This window comes from Rhagoletis pomonella, unplaced genomic scaffold (assembly GCF_013731165.1).
Source record: "Rhagoletis pomonella isolate Grant_MI unplaced genomic scaffold, Rhpom_1.0 Rhpom_scaffold_00012, whole genome shotgun sequence".
Taxonomy (NCBI): domain Eukaryota; kingdom Metazoa; phylum Arthropoda; class Insecta; order Diptera; family Tephritidae; genus Rhagoletis; species Rhagoletis pomonella.
The window spans coordinates 22,718,445-22,737,306 of NW_023458566.1; the positions used below are offsets into that span (position 1 = coordinate 22,718,445).

The window sequence follows — 18,862 nt, forward strand, 5'->3', positions numbered from 1 at the left end:
GCAATAGGCCGGCCGGTTTTGAACTACGCAGCGCCAGTGTGGTCGCCTGGGACTTGTAGGACGCAGTGGACGAAGCTACAGACCGCACAAAACACCGCACTGAGGACAGCGACGGGATGCCTCTTGATGACGCCTGAACACCACCTGCACGGCGAGGCGCAAATGCTCCCGGTAAAGGAGCACAATATAATGCTCTGCAAGCAGTTCCTGATCGGGACCCACAGAAGTGGCCACCCGTGCAGACAGCTGCTTGCAGAGGAGCCCTCGCCTAGGCACGTCAGGAGGCATCTATATGAACTAACGGACGAAGTCCAGAGGTTCATTAAGCAACCTCTGGACCCGACAGCCTACAGACAGGCCTTGAACGGCATTCACAGGGACTCAGTCTCGAGTTATGTAGACTCTAGACCTGTGAATGCCGTTCTAGGCACACCACCCCCGGACATTGACGAGACGGAGCTTCATCTGCCTCGGGAGACGCGCACCACACTTGCACAACTTCGCTCCGGCTACTGCAGCAGGTTAAACTCCTACCTGAGTAGGCTGAATGAGGATGTGCCTAATGAATGTCCGGCATGCGGAGAGACCCCACATGACCTTGTGTTGTTTTTTTTTAATGGTCGTAAGATTTTTAAGGCAAAATTTTTTTTTGTTATTTTTATATAAAAATATCGTCTAAGCTTTAACCAAAACCATGTAAATCACAGTTTCAAACTTTATAAAAAATTTAAGAAAATTCAACAAATTTTCATCAAAATTTGAACTTTTTCTGATTTTTTTAGAAAATACTTGGGTATGCAGTTTTATAGCCCACACAATTTTAGTCTAATGAAGAGCAAGTTTTAAACGGCTAAAAAATCGCGTTGATTTTCGATAATTTTTTTTTTTTTTAGACTACTTTTTCGGGTTTTTAATATAGCACAATTTACAAAAACTTGCGATGATATTTTGAAATTTTGTTGCCAACGGTCTTCTGCGTTTAATTTCATAAGAAATTCATACTTATACGCAAAAAAACACTGTTCTCAAAAATCAACGCAATTTTTTAGCCGTTTAAAACTTGGACTTCATTAGAATAAAACTCTATGGGCTATAAAACTACGTACCCAAAAATTTTCTAAAAATCTGAATAAAAAGTTGAGATTTTGATGTAAATTTTTTGAATTTTCCTAAATTTTGTATTAAGGTTGAAGTTGTGATTTACATGGTTTTGGTTAAAGCTTAGACGATATTTTTATATAAAAATAACAAAAAAAACTCATTAGCATCCTCAGGGGCTGGTTGTTTATTTTCACTGTATCAACAGTAAGTACACTAAAGGATGCAAGATCGGACAAGCCTATTAAAATATTAAAATTTAAAAAACATAAATACGAACCGATTGGAACCCAAAAATAAATAACAAAAAAAAATTTAGCTCGAAAAACATTACGAATATTTAAAGAAAATAAACACGTGGTCATTTGTTTGAGTCACTGTATGTGTGTATCTCCGCACATGAATCGGAGACAGCAGAAAACTCTCAAACAGCAAAATTTTAATGAATTTCTATCTCAAGGAGAAAGATGTTTGAAAAAGTACACGAATGTAATACTAGAAAAACTTGCAAGTTTTTAGTACAGCTGATCGAAATTTTCCAGCAGAAAATTGCAGCTTCTCATCAAAATGAAATGCCAATTTGGTCTTTCAATTTTCCCCACTTTGCTAGATTTGTGTGAACGCGAACAGCAAAACTTGATAGTTTTTGATAACTATCGAATAAATCTAATGTTAATTGGTTTGTTTATGTAAAAATTATCCAGTAATGTAACTTCCGAGAATTCGCTCTCCCTCTTTTTTCTTACTGGCAATTTGCTTTTCCAGTAAAAATTCCCCTCCAAAAGAACTGTCATTTTACTAGGTCCATTTAATAACTTTTCCAGTAAGCGAGAGCGTACAAAAAAATAGAGAGTAAAATTAAGAGGAAGAGAAAATTATCAGAAAAAGTTATGGAACGCAAAACTAGTAAAAACTTGCAACTTAGCAAGAATTAGCAGTTCTCTTGGGTTGATACGATCTCGAATTCTCTCTCAGTTGCAAATTTTTTGGGTTATTGAATGCATTTCCAGTAAAAACTTGAAAGTACTGGTAACAATTCGTAAAAATTTTTTGATATTGCATGGACCTACTTTCTCAATTTCCCCTACTTTACAAGTTTTTTGGATACATGAACACCAAAACTTTTTAATTTTTTATAACTTTTGGAAATTATGTATTTGCTAAGTGAACAGGCATATTATACATACGAAAACATATGATCAGAAAGCATATGATTGCAATTTATAGTTGTGTTCGATAACAAAATTAGTCATGAGATGAACGGAAAATTAGCCATCACTTTCAAAAACAGGAAGAAGAATATAAACTAGTTGATTTGTTTATGTTTCGTTTTTTAAAGCTTAGTATACAGTTCCCAAGAAAAGCAAAAACTCCATTTAAAATGACGTACAAGAAATGGCTAAGAAATTTCCTTAAGCAGTACGCAGTTCTTAAGAAATTTGCTACGCTCTCTACTACGGTTTTCTAAAGTTTTTTGTCAAAAAAGAACGAAGCGAGCTGCAACAGCAGTGACAATCCTGCGGAACTTACGTTCACCTAGGTGGACGTCGGTTGTTGTGAGGAGGGCAGAGAAGGTGCTTTCAGTAAATAAATAATTTCGCGAAGCCTTTCCAATCAGCTTTGGCAAAGTTGATATAGGTCCGGTGTTCCGCGGAAGCAAAGTCGGCAGGTTTATCGATCGAAATGAATATGGGCAGATGGTCTGTTGCCAAGGTCAGCATAGGTCGCCATGATATGCTGTTTATCAGACCAGCGCTGACTATTGTTGTCTGGCGAGCTGCAGCAGCTGCTCATAATCCTGGTGGGTGCTACGTCTTTCATTGTGCAGAATGTCGAGTCGTCTATCTGCTCAGCCAAGTGTGTTCCCCTACGATCGTTTGACAGGCTTGAATGCCAAAGATCGTGGTGCGCGTTAAAGTCGCCAACTACCATACGGTTTTCAACTCTGAGGAACGCACCTATTTCAGGGTGATATCCTGCCGGGCAGCTGGTGACAGGGGGTATATAAACGTTAAATATTTCGAGCTCAACATCGCCTGACCGGATAGCAATGCCCTGACATTCTAGGATGGTATCCCTGCGGTCGATAACCTCACTTTTTCGGTAGGTCTATTCCGGTCACGTATTTTAAAGTAGTAGTAGTACTTTTAATCCGTTGTTGCATACTATTTCAAATAAAATGTAGAAAAATATTTAATTACAGGCTTATAAGCCTGAATATATGTTTGTATCGGCAGCTCCACACAGCTAGGACATATATTCTAACTTAAAAAAGTAGAGGCAGTAAAATGATGTAATTTCCTATAAGACTGTAAATGATTTTTTAAATAGATTAAAACACATAAATATCGATAATATAAGCAAAATCGTAATTTAACCATGCTGCCACTTAATTCTAGTGTATCAGTAGTCCATTTGGCTCAACATTATGACAAAGCAGCAAAACATATTTAATATAAAAAATCGCCTTCCCATACGATTTTTGGGTACGCCTTTTTCCATTGATAACCACGATATCTTTTATTTCTTTACATTTGAGGACAAAAATTATACAAATCCAACAATTTTAAATATTAATATCGTTCTGAAAACAACAAGTTCTCTAAAAATCGCCATAAAACGAATTACTAAAATGGAGTATTTTAGATACTATTTCCCAACGAATAGTAATATAAAAATTAAGATCGGTAGCACCGAAAATAAGCATGCCGATCTTGTAAAAAATTACAACAAATACGTCGCTAATAACAACACCTTGTTATTATTCCACCATGATTACGGAATATCCTGGTCTGACACAGCGTGCAGATTGTAGCGGGAACTAAGAGTTGTTGGTGGCGGCGTGTGGGTAGCGATGCGGTTGTGTCTGTTGTGGTTCTGTATATTGTGTTGTGTTGTTGTGCTGTGGTGTTTGTGTTCAGCCGCTCAGGCGGACTGGGGCTTGCCGTAGAGGCAACTCTGTTGGAGTCGTCTCCGGCATACGCAGCAGGTGTAAGTTTCTGGCCCATGGGTTGACTCGATGCCAGCCCTCAGCAGAAGAATGCGTAGCAGATGTTGTCCTATGGACGAACAACGTCTGAGATATTTCGCCGACGTAAACGGGGTTAGATTGCCGAAACAACAGCCCTTGGTCGGGTATAACCCGAGTCATCCCGGTACGTAGAACCGGCTATCGTGGGAATGCGTAAGCGGTAGTATTCGTCAAATATCAAACCGTGTTTACATACATATCTTTTTAGAACGCTTTTGTACATTAGTCTAGCTTCTTTATTAAATTACTTAGATCTAGAGACGGTACTAAGCATTTATTTTTAGATTTGAAAAGTAAAAAAATAATAATTGTGGAACCAGTTTTCGAAAATACTAATGTATCCTCCTCAATAATTAACTGGAGACTTACTTATGTATATCACTACAATTGCCTCTCATTGGTTAGGTTCAGAAGGCGCAGCAGTTGAGCGCAACCGTTGCTAAAAAAAAAAAAAACGGTGATCGTTATGCGTCTTCTGAACGGCTTTATACATAAGCTGTCAAATTCAACTCTCAAAGGTACACACCAACATGTTGTCTCAAATGATCAGAAAAATATTAAGATCATCTAACACGCAACTGTTCAGTTGATCAGAAGTACACAACAACGCGTTCAGAAGGTGCAATCGCAACAGTTACTGAGCTGTTGTGCCTTCTGAACGTGCCCAATGTAAAATATGACATCCTCATGACATGACAGAATAAAAAATGACACTGAATATGACCCAACGCCGAAATCGGTTTGTCTCCAAACCAAACTTGACAAGGTATTTCGGAAACTCGGTCCAAATTACATGGACTTAAAAAGGCTTGGCTGTTAGTATTTCAAACAAGAAATGCCGACTACTTTTTTTCTGTTTTTTATACCTTTCATGAGCATGAAATGGTATTATAACTTTGGTCCGATGTTTGTAAGTACCAGAACAAAAAGAGATAGACCCATGAAAATGTATACTTATATGATCAGAACGTCGAGCTGAGTTGATTTAGCCATGTCCGTCTGTCCGTCTGTCCGTCTGTCCGTCTGTTTGTATGCAATCTAGTCTCTCAGTTTTCGAGATATCCGGATCAAATTTGGCAGGTGGGTGTATTTTTATAATGTATTAATCATTTGTCGGAACCGGAAGAATCGGACCACTATAACATATAGCTCCCATACAACTGATTGTTCAGATATGAGATTTTTCATTATAACTTCTCCATTTATGCAGCTACGAACATGAAATTTTGCAATACTTGCACCCATTATCAACAGAATACTTACAGTGAAAATTACAAAGATCGGGTCACTATAACCTATAGCTCCCATACAACTGATTGTTCAGATATAAAATTTTGCGTTATAACTCCTCCATTTATATAGCTAGGAACATGAAATTCCGCACTGTTTTCAATAATTATCAACAGAAAACTTACAGTGAAAATTAAAAAGATCGGGTAACTATAACCTATAGCTCTCATCCAACTGATTGTTCAGATATGAGATTTTTCGTTATAATTCATCCATTTATGTAGCTAGGACCATGAAATTTCGCGCTGTTTTCACTCATTATCAACAGAAGACTTACAGCGAAAATAACGAAGATCGGGTCACTATAACCTGCAGCCCCCATACAACTGATTGTTCAGATATGAGGTCTTTTATCATATCTCCTCCATTTATGCAGCTAGGAACATGAAATTTCGCACCATTTTCACTCATTATTAACAGAATACTCACAGTGTAAATAACAAGGATCGGATGACTACAACATATATCTTCCATACATCTGATTGTTCAGATATGGGAATTTACTGTAAAACTCCTTTATTTGAACAGCTAAAACCGATAAATTTCGTACGATATTTTATAAATAATAATACAAAGTCTACTGAGAAAATCGTCAAAATCTATGCTGCATAAGCTTTATCTCCTATAGCACTGATTGTTAAGATACCAGTTTTTGCCATATATCTCCTTTATGTACGAAACTAAACCCAATAAATTGTGTTACCGGTTTACATTCCGAGCAGATAGCGGTGAAAATCACTTAGATTGGTGTCATATAAAGTATATCTTCCATACCTCTGATTGTTTAGATGCGATTTTTTATATAAGTATGTAACTCCTCTACCGATGTATGCAGATGTATTCAAAAGCAGTAATCTGTCAAAGTAAAATTTGCAGATGTTCATGAAAGGTATGAAGCCCTCGGCATAGCCGAAGACAGCGCTGCTCTTACTTGTTTTTATTTCATTTCATCTATTCAAATCATTAGAAAGGTATTTTATAGAGCAAAAAAGTATTCTTAACAGTTCATTCATATAACTAAAACGACGAAATTTGCTTAAAACTAAATATAAATAAGATTAGATAAATGACAAAGAAAGTAGTGTATCTTGAAGTGAGTTGTCCAATTCCAGGACATATACATAAAATAAGACTTAATTCATCGAGGCAGAAATAGCAAGATAAAAAATTACCTTTAATTTTAGCTTCGTAATTTTTCGTATAATGAAATTTTTAACTTTTTTTAAGAATACATAAAAATTAAAAAACCCATCAATCGTCTGTTATTTACTGCTAAAAAAAATCGTTATTTCTTGCTTAAAATAATAAAAGTCTGAAGTTAACTAAAACTGTTTGCTTATAAAACGCATAACCGATATGGGCTTTGCTTGGATCCCAAAAATGTATTTCCACCGTAACACAGTGGTCGGAGAAGCTATGTTTTACGCGAAAAATTAGAAGGGCTGTTACGATTATAATAAAAATGCATTATCGTAGTATTTTTGTTATGCTAAATCCGAATATGCCATACAATTTTTAGTTTGACAATTGACAGATGTCAAATCAACTGCTAATTTCTCTAAAAATAAGAAAATCATTTTGAAAATGCCACTTATTAGGTTTTTAGGCACGCTAGTCACGAATTTTATGTCAAATTAAAAGTTTGACAGTCGACAGCTGTCAAACGGACTGCCAATTTTTATAAAAATCTGAGAATCTTTTTAAAAACGTTACTGATAAAGTTTTTAACCATGCTGATCACGAATTTTACGTCAAACTAAAGCTTTGAGAACTGACAGCTGTCAAATTGACTGTTAATTTTTATGCAAATAAGAAAATGTTTTTTAAATGCTACTGATAAGGGATTTAGACACGCTAGTCACGAATTTTACGTGAAATTAAAACCTTGAGATTTGACAGCTGTCGAATGGGCTGTCAATTTCTCTAAAAATAATCACAATTTTCCAAGGAGTCACTGATCTCGAGTTCTATATTACAAACTTCTTCAGTTGAAATCTGTCAAATCAACTGTCCTTTTTAGTTGAGTAACACAATATATTTGTTAAGCAAAATTAACGATTTATTGTATTTGATCGATCATATTTATAATTAATTTATGATGGCAGATGGCCCCAACTATCACCAGTTCACGTATGTTCAAACGTCTACCAAACACCCTGTATTAACTAATATTACAGTAGACAAACTAAAATGGAAACGACGAAATATTTTTTCACTCATCTCTGTCACTTTCAAAAAAAAACTGATGCGCTTTGAGTTGGTTCACGCACAAGACTGATAACTTCTTCGGAAATGGCATCTGCTTTTCGAAGAGGAGGTCGTCTCATACTGGATATAACAGGATCAGATGTTATAACTAACATGTGAAATAAATCTTCGTTAAATTCCTTCCTGGTCATTTTTCGAGTTTTATGCTCGCGATACCATCTGAAGTCTTTGTTGCGAGCCTCCTGGGCTTCCTCCGAAAAATTCCCTACTGGCAAAGGCATCTCAAAGGCAATAGCAAATGTCATGAAAATTTAGTAACTTTTTAAATTCTTGGACGCCATTTTGGACACTGAAGAATGACTCATGTGTCCAGTAAGGAAGGTCGTAATAGTCGGTAACGATAACTTCCGATAACAGCCTTCGGAGTTGCCATGAATGCGAACCGCTAAATAGCAAATTTCAAAACAATTCAATAATTTATTTAAATATCGGACGCCATATTGGATTTTGAAGTTTCTAAAACTAGCTTGAAATTTGTAATAACCGAACTTAAGAACCTCAAAATACCAAATTTCATGAAAATTCAGTAATTTTTTGTTTTAATTCTTGGACGTCATATTGGATTCGTTATCTTCGGTTTTTGAAAATTGACTTCAGGTTTGTCAAGACACATCTTATAAATAATTTGATGCTAAATATAGAAAAATTACATCTGTCCTTAGTGTTTTATATACTTTATGTTATTTTGAACAACTGCTAAAGTTGGTCTAGTGTGACAAAAGTGGCCGCCACTCTTTGCGTTACTTTTTGGTAAAGGAATGAAGATCCTACTCGGGCCTACTAATTAGTTATAACTTTTTGAAAAAGATATTTCTTGAAAAATAATCCGTGTACTCATATTTTGGCATACTCATAATTTGGCAACAAAATTTCATTATGTAATATTTCATATGAAATAAAAATTTCCTATCTTTAAGAAGCAATTACTGTTATAATTTAAGTTTCCATAAAATATTTTTAAGAAAGCTATCAACTCATAACTGTTAGAACAAGCGACGATCGAATTCGTTGAATTAAATGGATTCAACGGCTTGCTCAGCACATATTATTAAAAATACTAACCAGTTTTGAGTTCGCTGGACATTCATGCATAAGAATGGCTTTACTCCAGTTAATTGATCAGAGTTTAAAAATAGTCCTTTTTCGCGTAAAACATGCCTTATCCGACCACTTGTGCTTAAGGCAATAGTGTTCCAGAGAATTTAGCCCAAGCACAAGAAAGTTTGAATCGTTAAAGGCTTTGTTTTATTTTTGGCGCGTTTCGAAATGCAAGTTATTATTAAGGTTTTGATATTTCCTAAGTCCACAATAAAAAATGTTAACTATATTTGGATTTATAATTATAATTCATAATGATTTATACGCCTTAAGCTTACTTAAATAACATGGTGCTACAAAAAAAAAATCACAAAATACACCCTAAACAAAACTTCAAGTACAACATGAAAATAGATTTCTTATAGTTCCTGACCCTCCATTTTTTTATTAAAAAAAAAAAAGTTATTTTCATACTTGAACTTATCTATTAACAGCTTTACTATTTTTCATCCAATTTTAAAAATCAAGCATGTTTGGACTTCAAAAATGATGTATAAGAATATATTATTAGATTTAGTAGTTTTCATTGAGTCAAATTTAAAAACCCCTATTTTTCATAATTTTTCGTCAATCGATGGTCAATCGCTAATTTTAAAAATTTCTATGAAAGTTGCCAAATACGTAGTATTCATCTAAAATTAGATTTATTTTCGAATAGATTGATACCTCATTTATTGCAATCGCATAAAAATTGTCGGAAGTTAAGCAATTTAAGTAGAAATACGGTCTTGAATTTATATGTGTATTATACACACTGTGTATGTACCGGACTTTCAGATTTTTTGAGCAGTGTGACTAAGAAATTTATCAATATTTACTCAAAATTTATATATACTATGGCTCATTAGCAAAAAATTGGTTTTTTCACAAAAATTTAGGACAATGGGGTGATAAATACATATGTGTAACTCAAAAACTACTTCACCGATCTCGACCAAATTTGGTATACATATCGCACGTTTAATAATATAACGAAGTATTTCAAGATTTCAATTTTGTAGGAAAACGCAATCAAAGTTTTATCAATTCATACAGTTGGTCAATCCGGTGCTTAAGGAGCCAAAACAAAATGTAGTAGTCACCTTAAATTAAACGCTGCACTTGACTGCGAGGGTGATAGACTCCTTTGTTGAAAATTTTAAAGAAACACTTACTTCAGTCGCTGGCCTGGCAACACCAAGTCAAGTCCAGGTACATCAGTTACAAATACCGAAATAGAAAAACTTGCGGCCGAAAAGCGGCGCCTAAGAAGACAGTGGCAGAGCCATCGCTGACCAACCTCACAGCTTCTGTATAAAGCTGCAGGAGGTAGCTGAAACAAGCACTTAAACGTGCAGAGGATCGCAACTTGCAAAGGTACATCAAGAAGCTTTCCCCGAATTCTACTGCAAGATACTCTCTATGGAAATCGCTAAAATACTTGAAACCTCCGGTGGCTACGGAAATGCCAACCAGGAACCAAAGTGGTACCTGGGCTCGTAGTGAGCAGGAGAGAGCCGAGTGTTTTTCACACCATTTAAAGAATGTGTTTCAGCCAAACTGCCCAACGAACAACGTCGGGCTGCCACGGCTAACCAAAAATACAAATGAGCTATACACACTTAGCAAGAAGAACTCTTTAGAAGTAAAAGCTATAGTAAAGCAGCTTAATCCAAAGAAATCGCTGGGTGCTGATTTTACAACTCCGAAAATGCTAATAGAGGTACCGAATATTGCACTAGCAATTCTTCAATCTTGACCTTTTCAACGCTATCCTCAAATTCGGTTACTTTCCGAAATCATGGAAAAGGTCGAAGATAGCCAAACCTGGAAAAGACGCAACACAGCCGTCCTCATACAGACCAATAAGCTTACTTCCCTGTACTCCTCTCGAAGATATCTCCCTTTCTCCATGCAATTAATACCAGCACACCAATTTGGCTTCCGAGAAAAACATGGTACAATTGAACAATTTAGTCGAATTACAAATGAAATCAGAAGGGCATTTGAACTTAGAGAGTAATGCTCTGCAATTTTTCTCGAAGTGGCACAAGCATTCGACAAAGTGTGGCACGACGGTCTTATATATAAAATTAAAAAATTGTTACCGCCGAAATTCCACAAAATATTTGAATCACACATAACTAACAGAAAATTCGCTGTCAAATTATCTAATTCCACTTCAGAAGACATGGTCGATAACGGCTGGCGTTCCACAAGGTAGTGTACTCGGGCCTATGCTGTATATCATCTACACTTCAGATATTCCAACTAGCAAGGATATACTAACATCCACCTTCGCTGATGATACCGCCTTAGTAAGTCGTAATAAATATCCCAATAGAGCTTCAAGAGTACTAGAGGAACATTTACTACGCATAGAAGAATGGCTGGCAAACTGGCGCATAAAAGTCAACGAACAGAAGTGTAAACATACAACATCAAATTAAATAATGTCCATATTCCACAAGCCAACGACGTGACATATCTAGGAATACACTTGGATAGAAGACTAACTTGGCGCAAACCCATATCAACCAAGATTACACAAATGAAGCTAAAGTCAGCTAGCGTGAACTGGCTTATAAACAGTAAATCAAAACTGAAACTAGATCATAAAGTACTTATATATCTTCTCTTTCTTCTTTATTGGCGCTTTAACCGCCTAAGCGATTTTGGCCGAGTCCTAAACAGCACGCCAGTCAATACTCTTCTGTGCTAACTGCCACCAATTGGAAATGCCAAGTGAAGCCAAGTCCTTCTCCAAGCCAAGCCAAGTCTTTCCAACGCAAAAGAGGCCTTTTGGCTCGAGCCACGAGTCCGAGTTAATCCGGTTCAACGTTGCCGTCTGTTTAAGAATATAGTCACACTGCTCAAAAAATCTTAACGTCTGATACATACACAAATATAAATTAAGACCGTATTTGTACCCTATAAACATTTTGGCGAACGTTCGAAAAGTACCTTCGATATCCAATGTGCATACCGAACTGAGATCGAACTCATAACCAACCTTGGTTTTCCAACGTTCAGAGTAAATTTGAAACACACTCGAAATGGGTTCGAAAAAAAATTAAAACCATAGTAACAAGAGAGAAAGTGAAATCCGGCTCATTCTCGAAGGAAAATATAAGACAATCGCTCCCTCACAATAAAATTTCAATTCGATAATGGGCTGGATTTCGAATTCATAATGAAGGGAAAATACATTGGATAACGAAGGTGCCGTTTTGGTGGAGAATGGCTTAGTTCTCGAATCGAATACTAACTTATTGCACATTCGTATTGTATCGTAGGTAAGACTCGAAAAAAAGATTGATTATCCAATCATTTTCGAATTGCTAACCAAGCCTAATGTTTATTGGGTACTTAAATTGCTTAACTTCGACAATTTGTACGCATTTGCATAAGGTGAAGTATCAATTTATTCGAAAATAAATATACGTTTAGATAAATACTACCTATTTGGCAACTTTCATAGACATTTTTGAAATTAGAGATGGTCAAAGTGGAAAAAATTAAGAAAAATATTTTTTTTTTTAATTTTACCCGACGAAAACAACAAGCTATATCTAATAATAAAACGGTTCTCAACATTTTAAAGTTCTATAAATCGCCTTATCAAAACATGTTTGATTTTTAAAATCGGATGAAAAATAGTCAAGCTTTTAATGATAAGTTCATCAAGTATGAAAATAACGGTATTTTTAAATAAAGTAAAAATGAAGGGTATAGGGTAGTGTGTATATTATTATTAAAAATGGAGGGTTCAGGAACTATAAGAAACCTATTTTCATGTTGTACTCGACCATACCTACAACCTACACTTAGTTTTGTCTGGGGGTGTATTTCGTGATTTTTATTTTTTATGTTTTTATGTTTATAAGCTTTGTTTGTTCAACAACTAATTTTACATTCATTGTTCGTTTTGAAAAATTCCGCAAATAAATAATTTTAAATTGCTTCTATTTAAAACATTATATTAACTGTTATTTGCTTATTTTAGAAAAAATAGCAATATATGTATGTAAATGTATATTTTTATATTTGAAGATTTCAAATTAACTTTTATATTTTGATTATAATTTAACATATAGAACTAGTATGATGGAAGGTTCCGGTTCATTGGAACAGCAACTGGAAGCTCTTCGTATCAAGGCTACAGAAGTAAGAGCCCGTCGTGTTGACTTAAAGAAAATTGAAGAATTGGGAGCATTACTAGAAGAACATTTGATATTGGACAATCGCTACACAGAACATTCAACTGTTGGGCTGGCCCAGCAATGGGATCAGCTTGACCAACTATCAATGCGTATGCAACACAACTTAGAGCAACAGATACAGGCGCGTAATCACTCTGGAGTGTCAGAGGACTCACTGAAGGAATTCTCAATGATGTTCAAGCACTTTGATAAAGACAAGAGTGGCAAATTGAATCACCAAGAATTTAAATCATGTCTGCGAGCACTCGGCTACGATCTGCCTATGGTGGAGGAAGGTCAGCCTGACCCAGAATTCGAGGCCATTCTCAATGTTGTGGATCCGAATCGTGATGGACATGTTTCATTGCAGGAATACATAGCATTTATGATTTCTAAGGAAACAGAGAATGTGCAATCCTACGAAGAAATCGAGAATGCTTTCCGCGCAATCACTGCCTCCGACCGCCCCTACGTAACAAAGGAAGAGCTTTACTGCGTAAGTACATACTATTCATTGAACAGAAATCGCAATGATGTATTAAACTTTGTTGTATGTAGAACCTAACCAAGGACATGGCGGACTATTGTGTGCAGCGTATGAAACCCTATGTGGAACCCCGTTCAGGCCAATCAATAAAGGACGCTCTCGACTATATCGAGTTTACAAGAACACTGTTTCAAAATTAAATGAAGAGTTATATTAAAAATTTAAATATTTCCCCTAACACCAAATCAAAATATTTCCCCAATCCTTGGATAGTATAGATGTAAGCATTATTCACTCCTTGTACTAAAGTTTCGCTTACAAAGGTAAAGACAAACGGCGAAATACAAGACATGAAGATTTTTGTATCCCCACATAACTACATAAATAACTATATCCGTATGTTAATCATATTTACGAATCACTTTCAAGTAGCAGTGAAAACATTTGCAGTGTTAATATCTCGTAAAACGACTCTATGATCTTTTATGCCACTTTAAAGCGAGAATATCAATACAATATACGTTATGTACGCATGCACAGATAGGAAACAAACCAGTTTTTTATTATCCTTCTATTCTTCTGCCGATATATGTAGTATAAGAAACTTTGTCAATCCCCATAAAATTAAAAAATTCATTTATATGGGCAATTCCAGCGAAAAGTCTACGGCGAAAAAAAAAATAAAATAAAAATCCTATATCTAACTTATTTATAGGTCGATTTGGCGACTTTTTATAATATATATTGGTTATGTAAGCAGAAACATTTTTGCCAAAAATGGTCTCATTAGGTGGCGCCAGGGTCGAAATATTTTGAAAAACCGTGTTTATGCAGAGCACATTTGGCATGTTTAGTTGAAACGTAGTAAGACATAGATTTGCAAAAAAGGGAACCGCTGATGGCGCTGATGTCAAAATAAAAAGTACGTTCGACATAAAATGCAATTTTTGCTTCCCATTAAAAATTCTTTTAAGAACTATATTAACACAACTTTTTTAATGGTAATTTTAGTAACGTTGCGTCAGCAGAAAAGATTTTTACATTTAAGAACTTTGAAAATTAACCTTAAACATTTAAAATGTTACCACAAAAACTTTTATACAAATAGTCTTGCCCAATTCGCAGAGTTCTGCAATTTTGTAATCAAAGACAAAATCCACTTCTGTTTTTTGTAACGTCACGCCAGCACGCATGTTTACAGTCGTAATTTTTGGCTGGTGATTTAAACCCACCCTGTGAAGGGAAATATGCATAAAAAATTGCCATCATTTAGTTTAAGATAATAATGGTAAAAAATATTTTAAAATCTCAAATATTTAAGATCTCTTTTCAGAGATAGTAGTCGAGAGATCTAGCTTTAATTCAAGCCGGGCGGGTTCTATCACCTTTTGTTTCTTTGCTAGAGCCTCTAAAATATTGCAAAAAGCGCAATTTTTTGACACTTTGACCTCGTTTTTTTTTTCAAAATCTGGAGCTGATGGAAACTTTATGCTAACGGATTCGTAATCAGCGCAAAATAGATCTATCAAAAACAGCTTTAACATTTGCCGTACCAAAATTTTTTTTTATTTTTGTTGGCCTGTGTTATCCATTAAAAATTGAGCAAAAATTCAGATTTCCGTTTTTTCTACAGAAATTTTTCCGTATGTCGTCTATAACACCCTCCGCTTCCCTATTTAGTTATAGTTTTGCAGAATAATTCAATGAATATCATCATGCATGTGCTGACCTACGAGTCTGCGTAATTTTTAAGTTGTACCCGTTTTTTAAATTTGTTTGTTTTTGCTTTTGGATTTGTTTTGCTTTGTTTGACATCTCTATTGCATTGCTTAATTTATAGTTTTTGGTGTTATACCTCCCTGTTGTACTAAAAAATATGTTTGTAAATCTTATTGTACTAATGCTGCAAATTGAAATTGAATATGCAGTAGATTGCGCCTTATTTGGCAACTTTGTCCTACAAAGCAAGACTCCCCCAGAAACGTTCATTTGGTCATAAAAACGTGACCTGCGAAAAAAATTTAAAATCGGATAGTGGATAAACATGCCTCAAAGGCCCTAAAGTTCAGCAAATTCATGAAATTTTTCACAGAGCGGTCAATAGTTTGCCTATAAGTCAGTGGGAAATTTGATATAATCAGCCTCATTGTGTAAGTCGTAAATTAGGCTAAATTGTACGACTCGACAACATTGGCATTGTTTACTGTCGTGCTGAAATAAGTAAATGACGAAAATCGTCGAAAACTATACAGTGCTGCCAAGTTTTTCCGTTTTAATACACTAGTCGAATGGAAATTTTAGGCAATGACGTGCAATTTGCGATACGATTCGACTCTCGAAAAACGACTTCCATACGACACCACTCTCGCGATGAGGGTGATTGTAACGGCACTTGATGGAGTTTTGTCCCCCGATGTCAAAAATAGCTACAGTATTTTTAAACCTCGCCATCTTTTAAAGTTATTGAGGTTTTTTTTGGGAAAAAGCTTTGAGGCCTTTTGAAAAATTCAACATGGCGTCCCAAATATGGATTCTAAACTAACCTAAATTAGATTTTACTTTACAAATTTTGTGTCACCGGAAAACCCAACACTGAATGAAAAAGTTCCCTACAACTATGTCATTTGAATATTTATGCTACGCATTTTTATCAGAAATTGTTTAAAAATGGCGAAAACCGACCCAAGCGGTGGTCGTCGAATTAGTAGCGTTCTTGTACGCGATAGTTTGTACCAGTGTGTACTAACTATCACGTTTTGGTGTTCTTGTACCCAAGAAACTTGTAAGAAAGGGGAAATTGAGAGCGCAAATTGACATTTCTTTCTGAGGAGAAGTTGGTAGTTTTTACTGGATAAATTTTTGCTAGTAAGAACTTGCAAGTGAGAAAAACAGCTGATCGCATGTTGCTGGGTGGAATTAAAACTAATAAAAGAAATGTTTATGAGGTTTTCATAGTTGAAATTGACAAAATAAACCTATTTAAATATAATATATATTGTTTTAAAAGGAACTAGCTGCGTATAAACAACAAATTAATCAGCTGTTCGTAAAACTTGCAAATTATTACTGGTTTTGCGTTCTTGTAATTTTGTGCAAGAGCGAATTCTCAGAAATTAAGTTACTGGAGAATTACTGGCAAGTTACTGGATAATTTGTAAAAGAACACAACTATTATCTATGTGGTCGACACTCATCAGTAATGTTTAGAGACAAAACGAGTAAACCTAGAAAAATAAATCACGGGGTTCCACAGGGTAGTATCCTTTCCCCATTACTCTTTAACTACTATACTTCCAAGCTTTCTCAAAAAGCAGATGGAGTCTCGATTGCCTCTTACGTTGATGATTGTTCGATAATGGTGTCTGGGAATGGAATTGATGACTTGTGCTTGAAAGTAAACGGGTATCTCTCTGAGCTTTCTCGCTTCTTCACTGCTAGGGGCATAACCCACCCCCCTACGAAATATGCTGCGACCTTGTTTACCACCTGGACCAAGGAGGTCAGACTACCGCTGGGAATAGGCGTCGCTGACACACAAATTCCGACGGTGAATTACTTCAAAATACTCGGAGTAACGTTCGACAGCCTGCTCTCCTTCTCTGCGCACACATCCGCAATTGTCAACAAAGTACAGAGCCTTAACAATCGCTTGCCGGCAGAACTTGGGGCAAAGACAAAGAAACGTTGCTGACAACATACACGGCGATAGGTCGGCCGGATCTAAATTACGCAGCACCAAGTAGAACGCAGTGGACGAAGCTACAGACGATACAGAACACAGCACTTCGGACAGCGACTGGATGTCTTCTGATGTGGCCAGAACATCACCTGCATGACGAGGCAAAAATGGTCCCCATAAAGGAGCACAACACAATGCTCTGCAAGCAATTCTTAGTAGGGAACCACAGACGTTGACACCCGAACAGACACTTCCTTGCACAGGAGCCCTCGCCAAGGCATATCAGAACTGACGGACGAAGTCCAGAGGTTCATAAAGCAACCTCCGGACCCGTCAGCATATAGACAGGGAGTCAGTCTCAAGTTACGTAGACTTAAGACCTGTGAATGCCGTTCTGGGCACACAACCACCCGACATAAACGAGACGCAGCTTCGTCTACCTCGGGAAACTCAGACCACATTAGGCCAACTTCGCTCTGCCTACAGCAGTAGGTTGAACTCATACCTGAGCAGATTAGATGCAGATGTGCCAAATGAGGGCCCGGCATGCGGAGAGACACCGCACGACTCGAAACATCTCTTCGTATGCCCGGAAAACCCCACAGAACTGACGCCTCTGTCCCTGTGGACAGACCTTATAAAGGCTGCACGCTTCTTGGGTCTTCCGTTAGTTGAGCTTGACGACAACGACTGAGATACTAGCCGATTTGGGCGGGGTTGTTGTAACCGCTACAACAACAACACCCCAATCGATAACGAGATTCGAATAGCGATAACTTTACTCAAAATTAATAAAGCTGCAAAACATGGACCGACGAAAATACGGATACGAATTCAATTTTAATATCAGAGTTCAGTTTGAAAATTTTCAATTCGGGGACTAAACAGAACACGTTTATTAAAATCCAAATTTGACTTTCAAGCTATTCTAGTTCTTGAAATATTGTGGGTTTAAGGTATGTATTTTCCCCCTTGTTTTGAATAAAGACAAATCTCAACGATATACGGAAATTTATTTGCATTAAAGGCAAAATCATGAATGCAATTTACATCAGAAACTTTCGTATGCTCTCAGTATATTCTGAATTTTTAAGTTTTTCTTCTAATGCTGACCTGGTTAACCACTCGTACTTTTTCGTCAATGCCTTATTCACATTTCCACCGTTTACTGAAGCTCGATAAAAGAAAACTTTGGCGCCAATACTTTTCTGGCGCATTACAACAGGATATTTATATTTGTAAAATCCACAGGGCGCATTACCGTAAAATTTCACATCTAACTCTAAACCACATTTCTCACGTAACACACGCTCTGCTGCCTGTCGCATTGTCTCACCATCTATACGTGGTCCTTGAGGCAGTATTTGCAGTGCTTCTTTGTTCAATACATCCTCTATAACTAGATATAACGTGTCCTCCAAACAACGATCAAGGGAAGTAGTTTTGTTGGAGGCGTCATCAGGTGTAGTACGGGGAGCCAATGCAAAATTTTTCAACTCTTCTGTGTAGGCATCTTTGAGATCCTGTGCTGTCATTTTGGACGCACTGTCATCCAGGTCCACCTCTATTTTACCTTTCTTTATTAATTCGCTTTGGACTTGGTCACGTTCATGTTTTAGTTCATGGTCCGATTTTAAGCTGTTTTCGAATTCGACACGCCACAAGTATTCTTGAAATTCTCGTTCCAAGGCGTTTAAACTTCGCGATACAATTGGTAAACGTTCCACCAG

The 18,862-nt window shown here is 36.4% G+C and overlaps 2 protein-coding genes across 2 annotated transcripts in view; one reads left to right on the forward strand and one right to left on the reverse strand.

Annotated features, from left to right (window-relative positions):
- Positions 1-14,161, forward strand: part of LOC118748115 (spectrin alpha chain) — a gene marked incomplete in the record, with an annotated part of 37,544 nt that extends 23,383 nt beyond the window's left edge. The window contains 2 exon segments of the mRNA XM_036482428.1: positions 12,862-13,462; positions 13,525-14,161. Coding sequence (XP_036338321.1) covers positions 12,862-13,462; positions 13,525-13,653 — 730 coding nt within the window.
- Positions 14,162-18,126: 3,965 nt separating this feature from the next.
- Positions 18,127-18,862, reverse strand: LOC118747486 (39S ribosomal protein L46, mitochondrial; the record flags this gene model as incomplete). The annotated part of the gene is given in 1 exon segment (XM_036481537.1): positions 18,127-18,862. A coding segment is annotated over 1 exon segment (684 nt), but the record flags the coding sequence as incomplete, so codon positions are not given.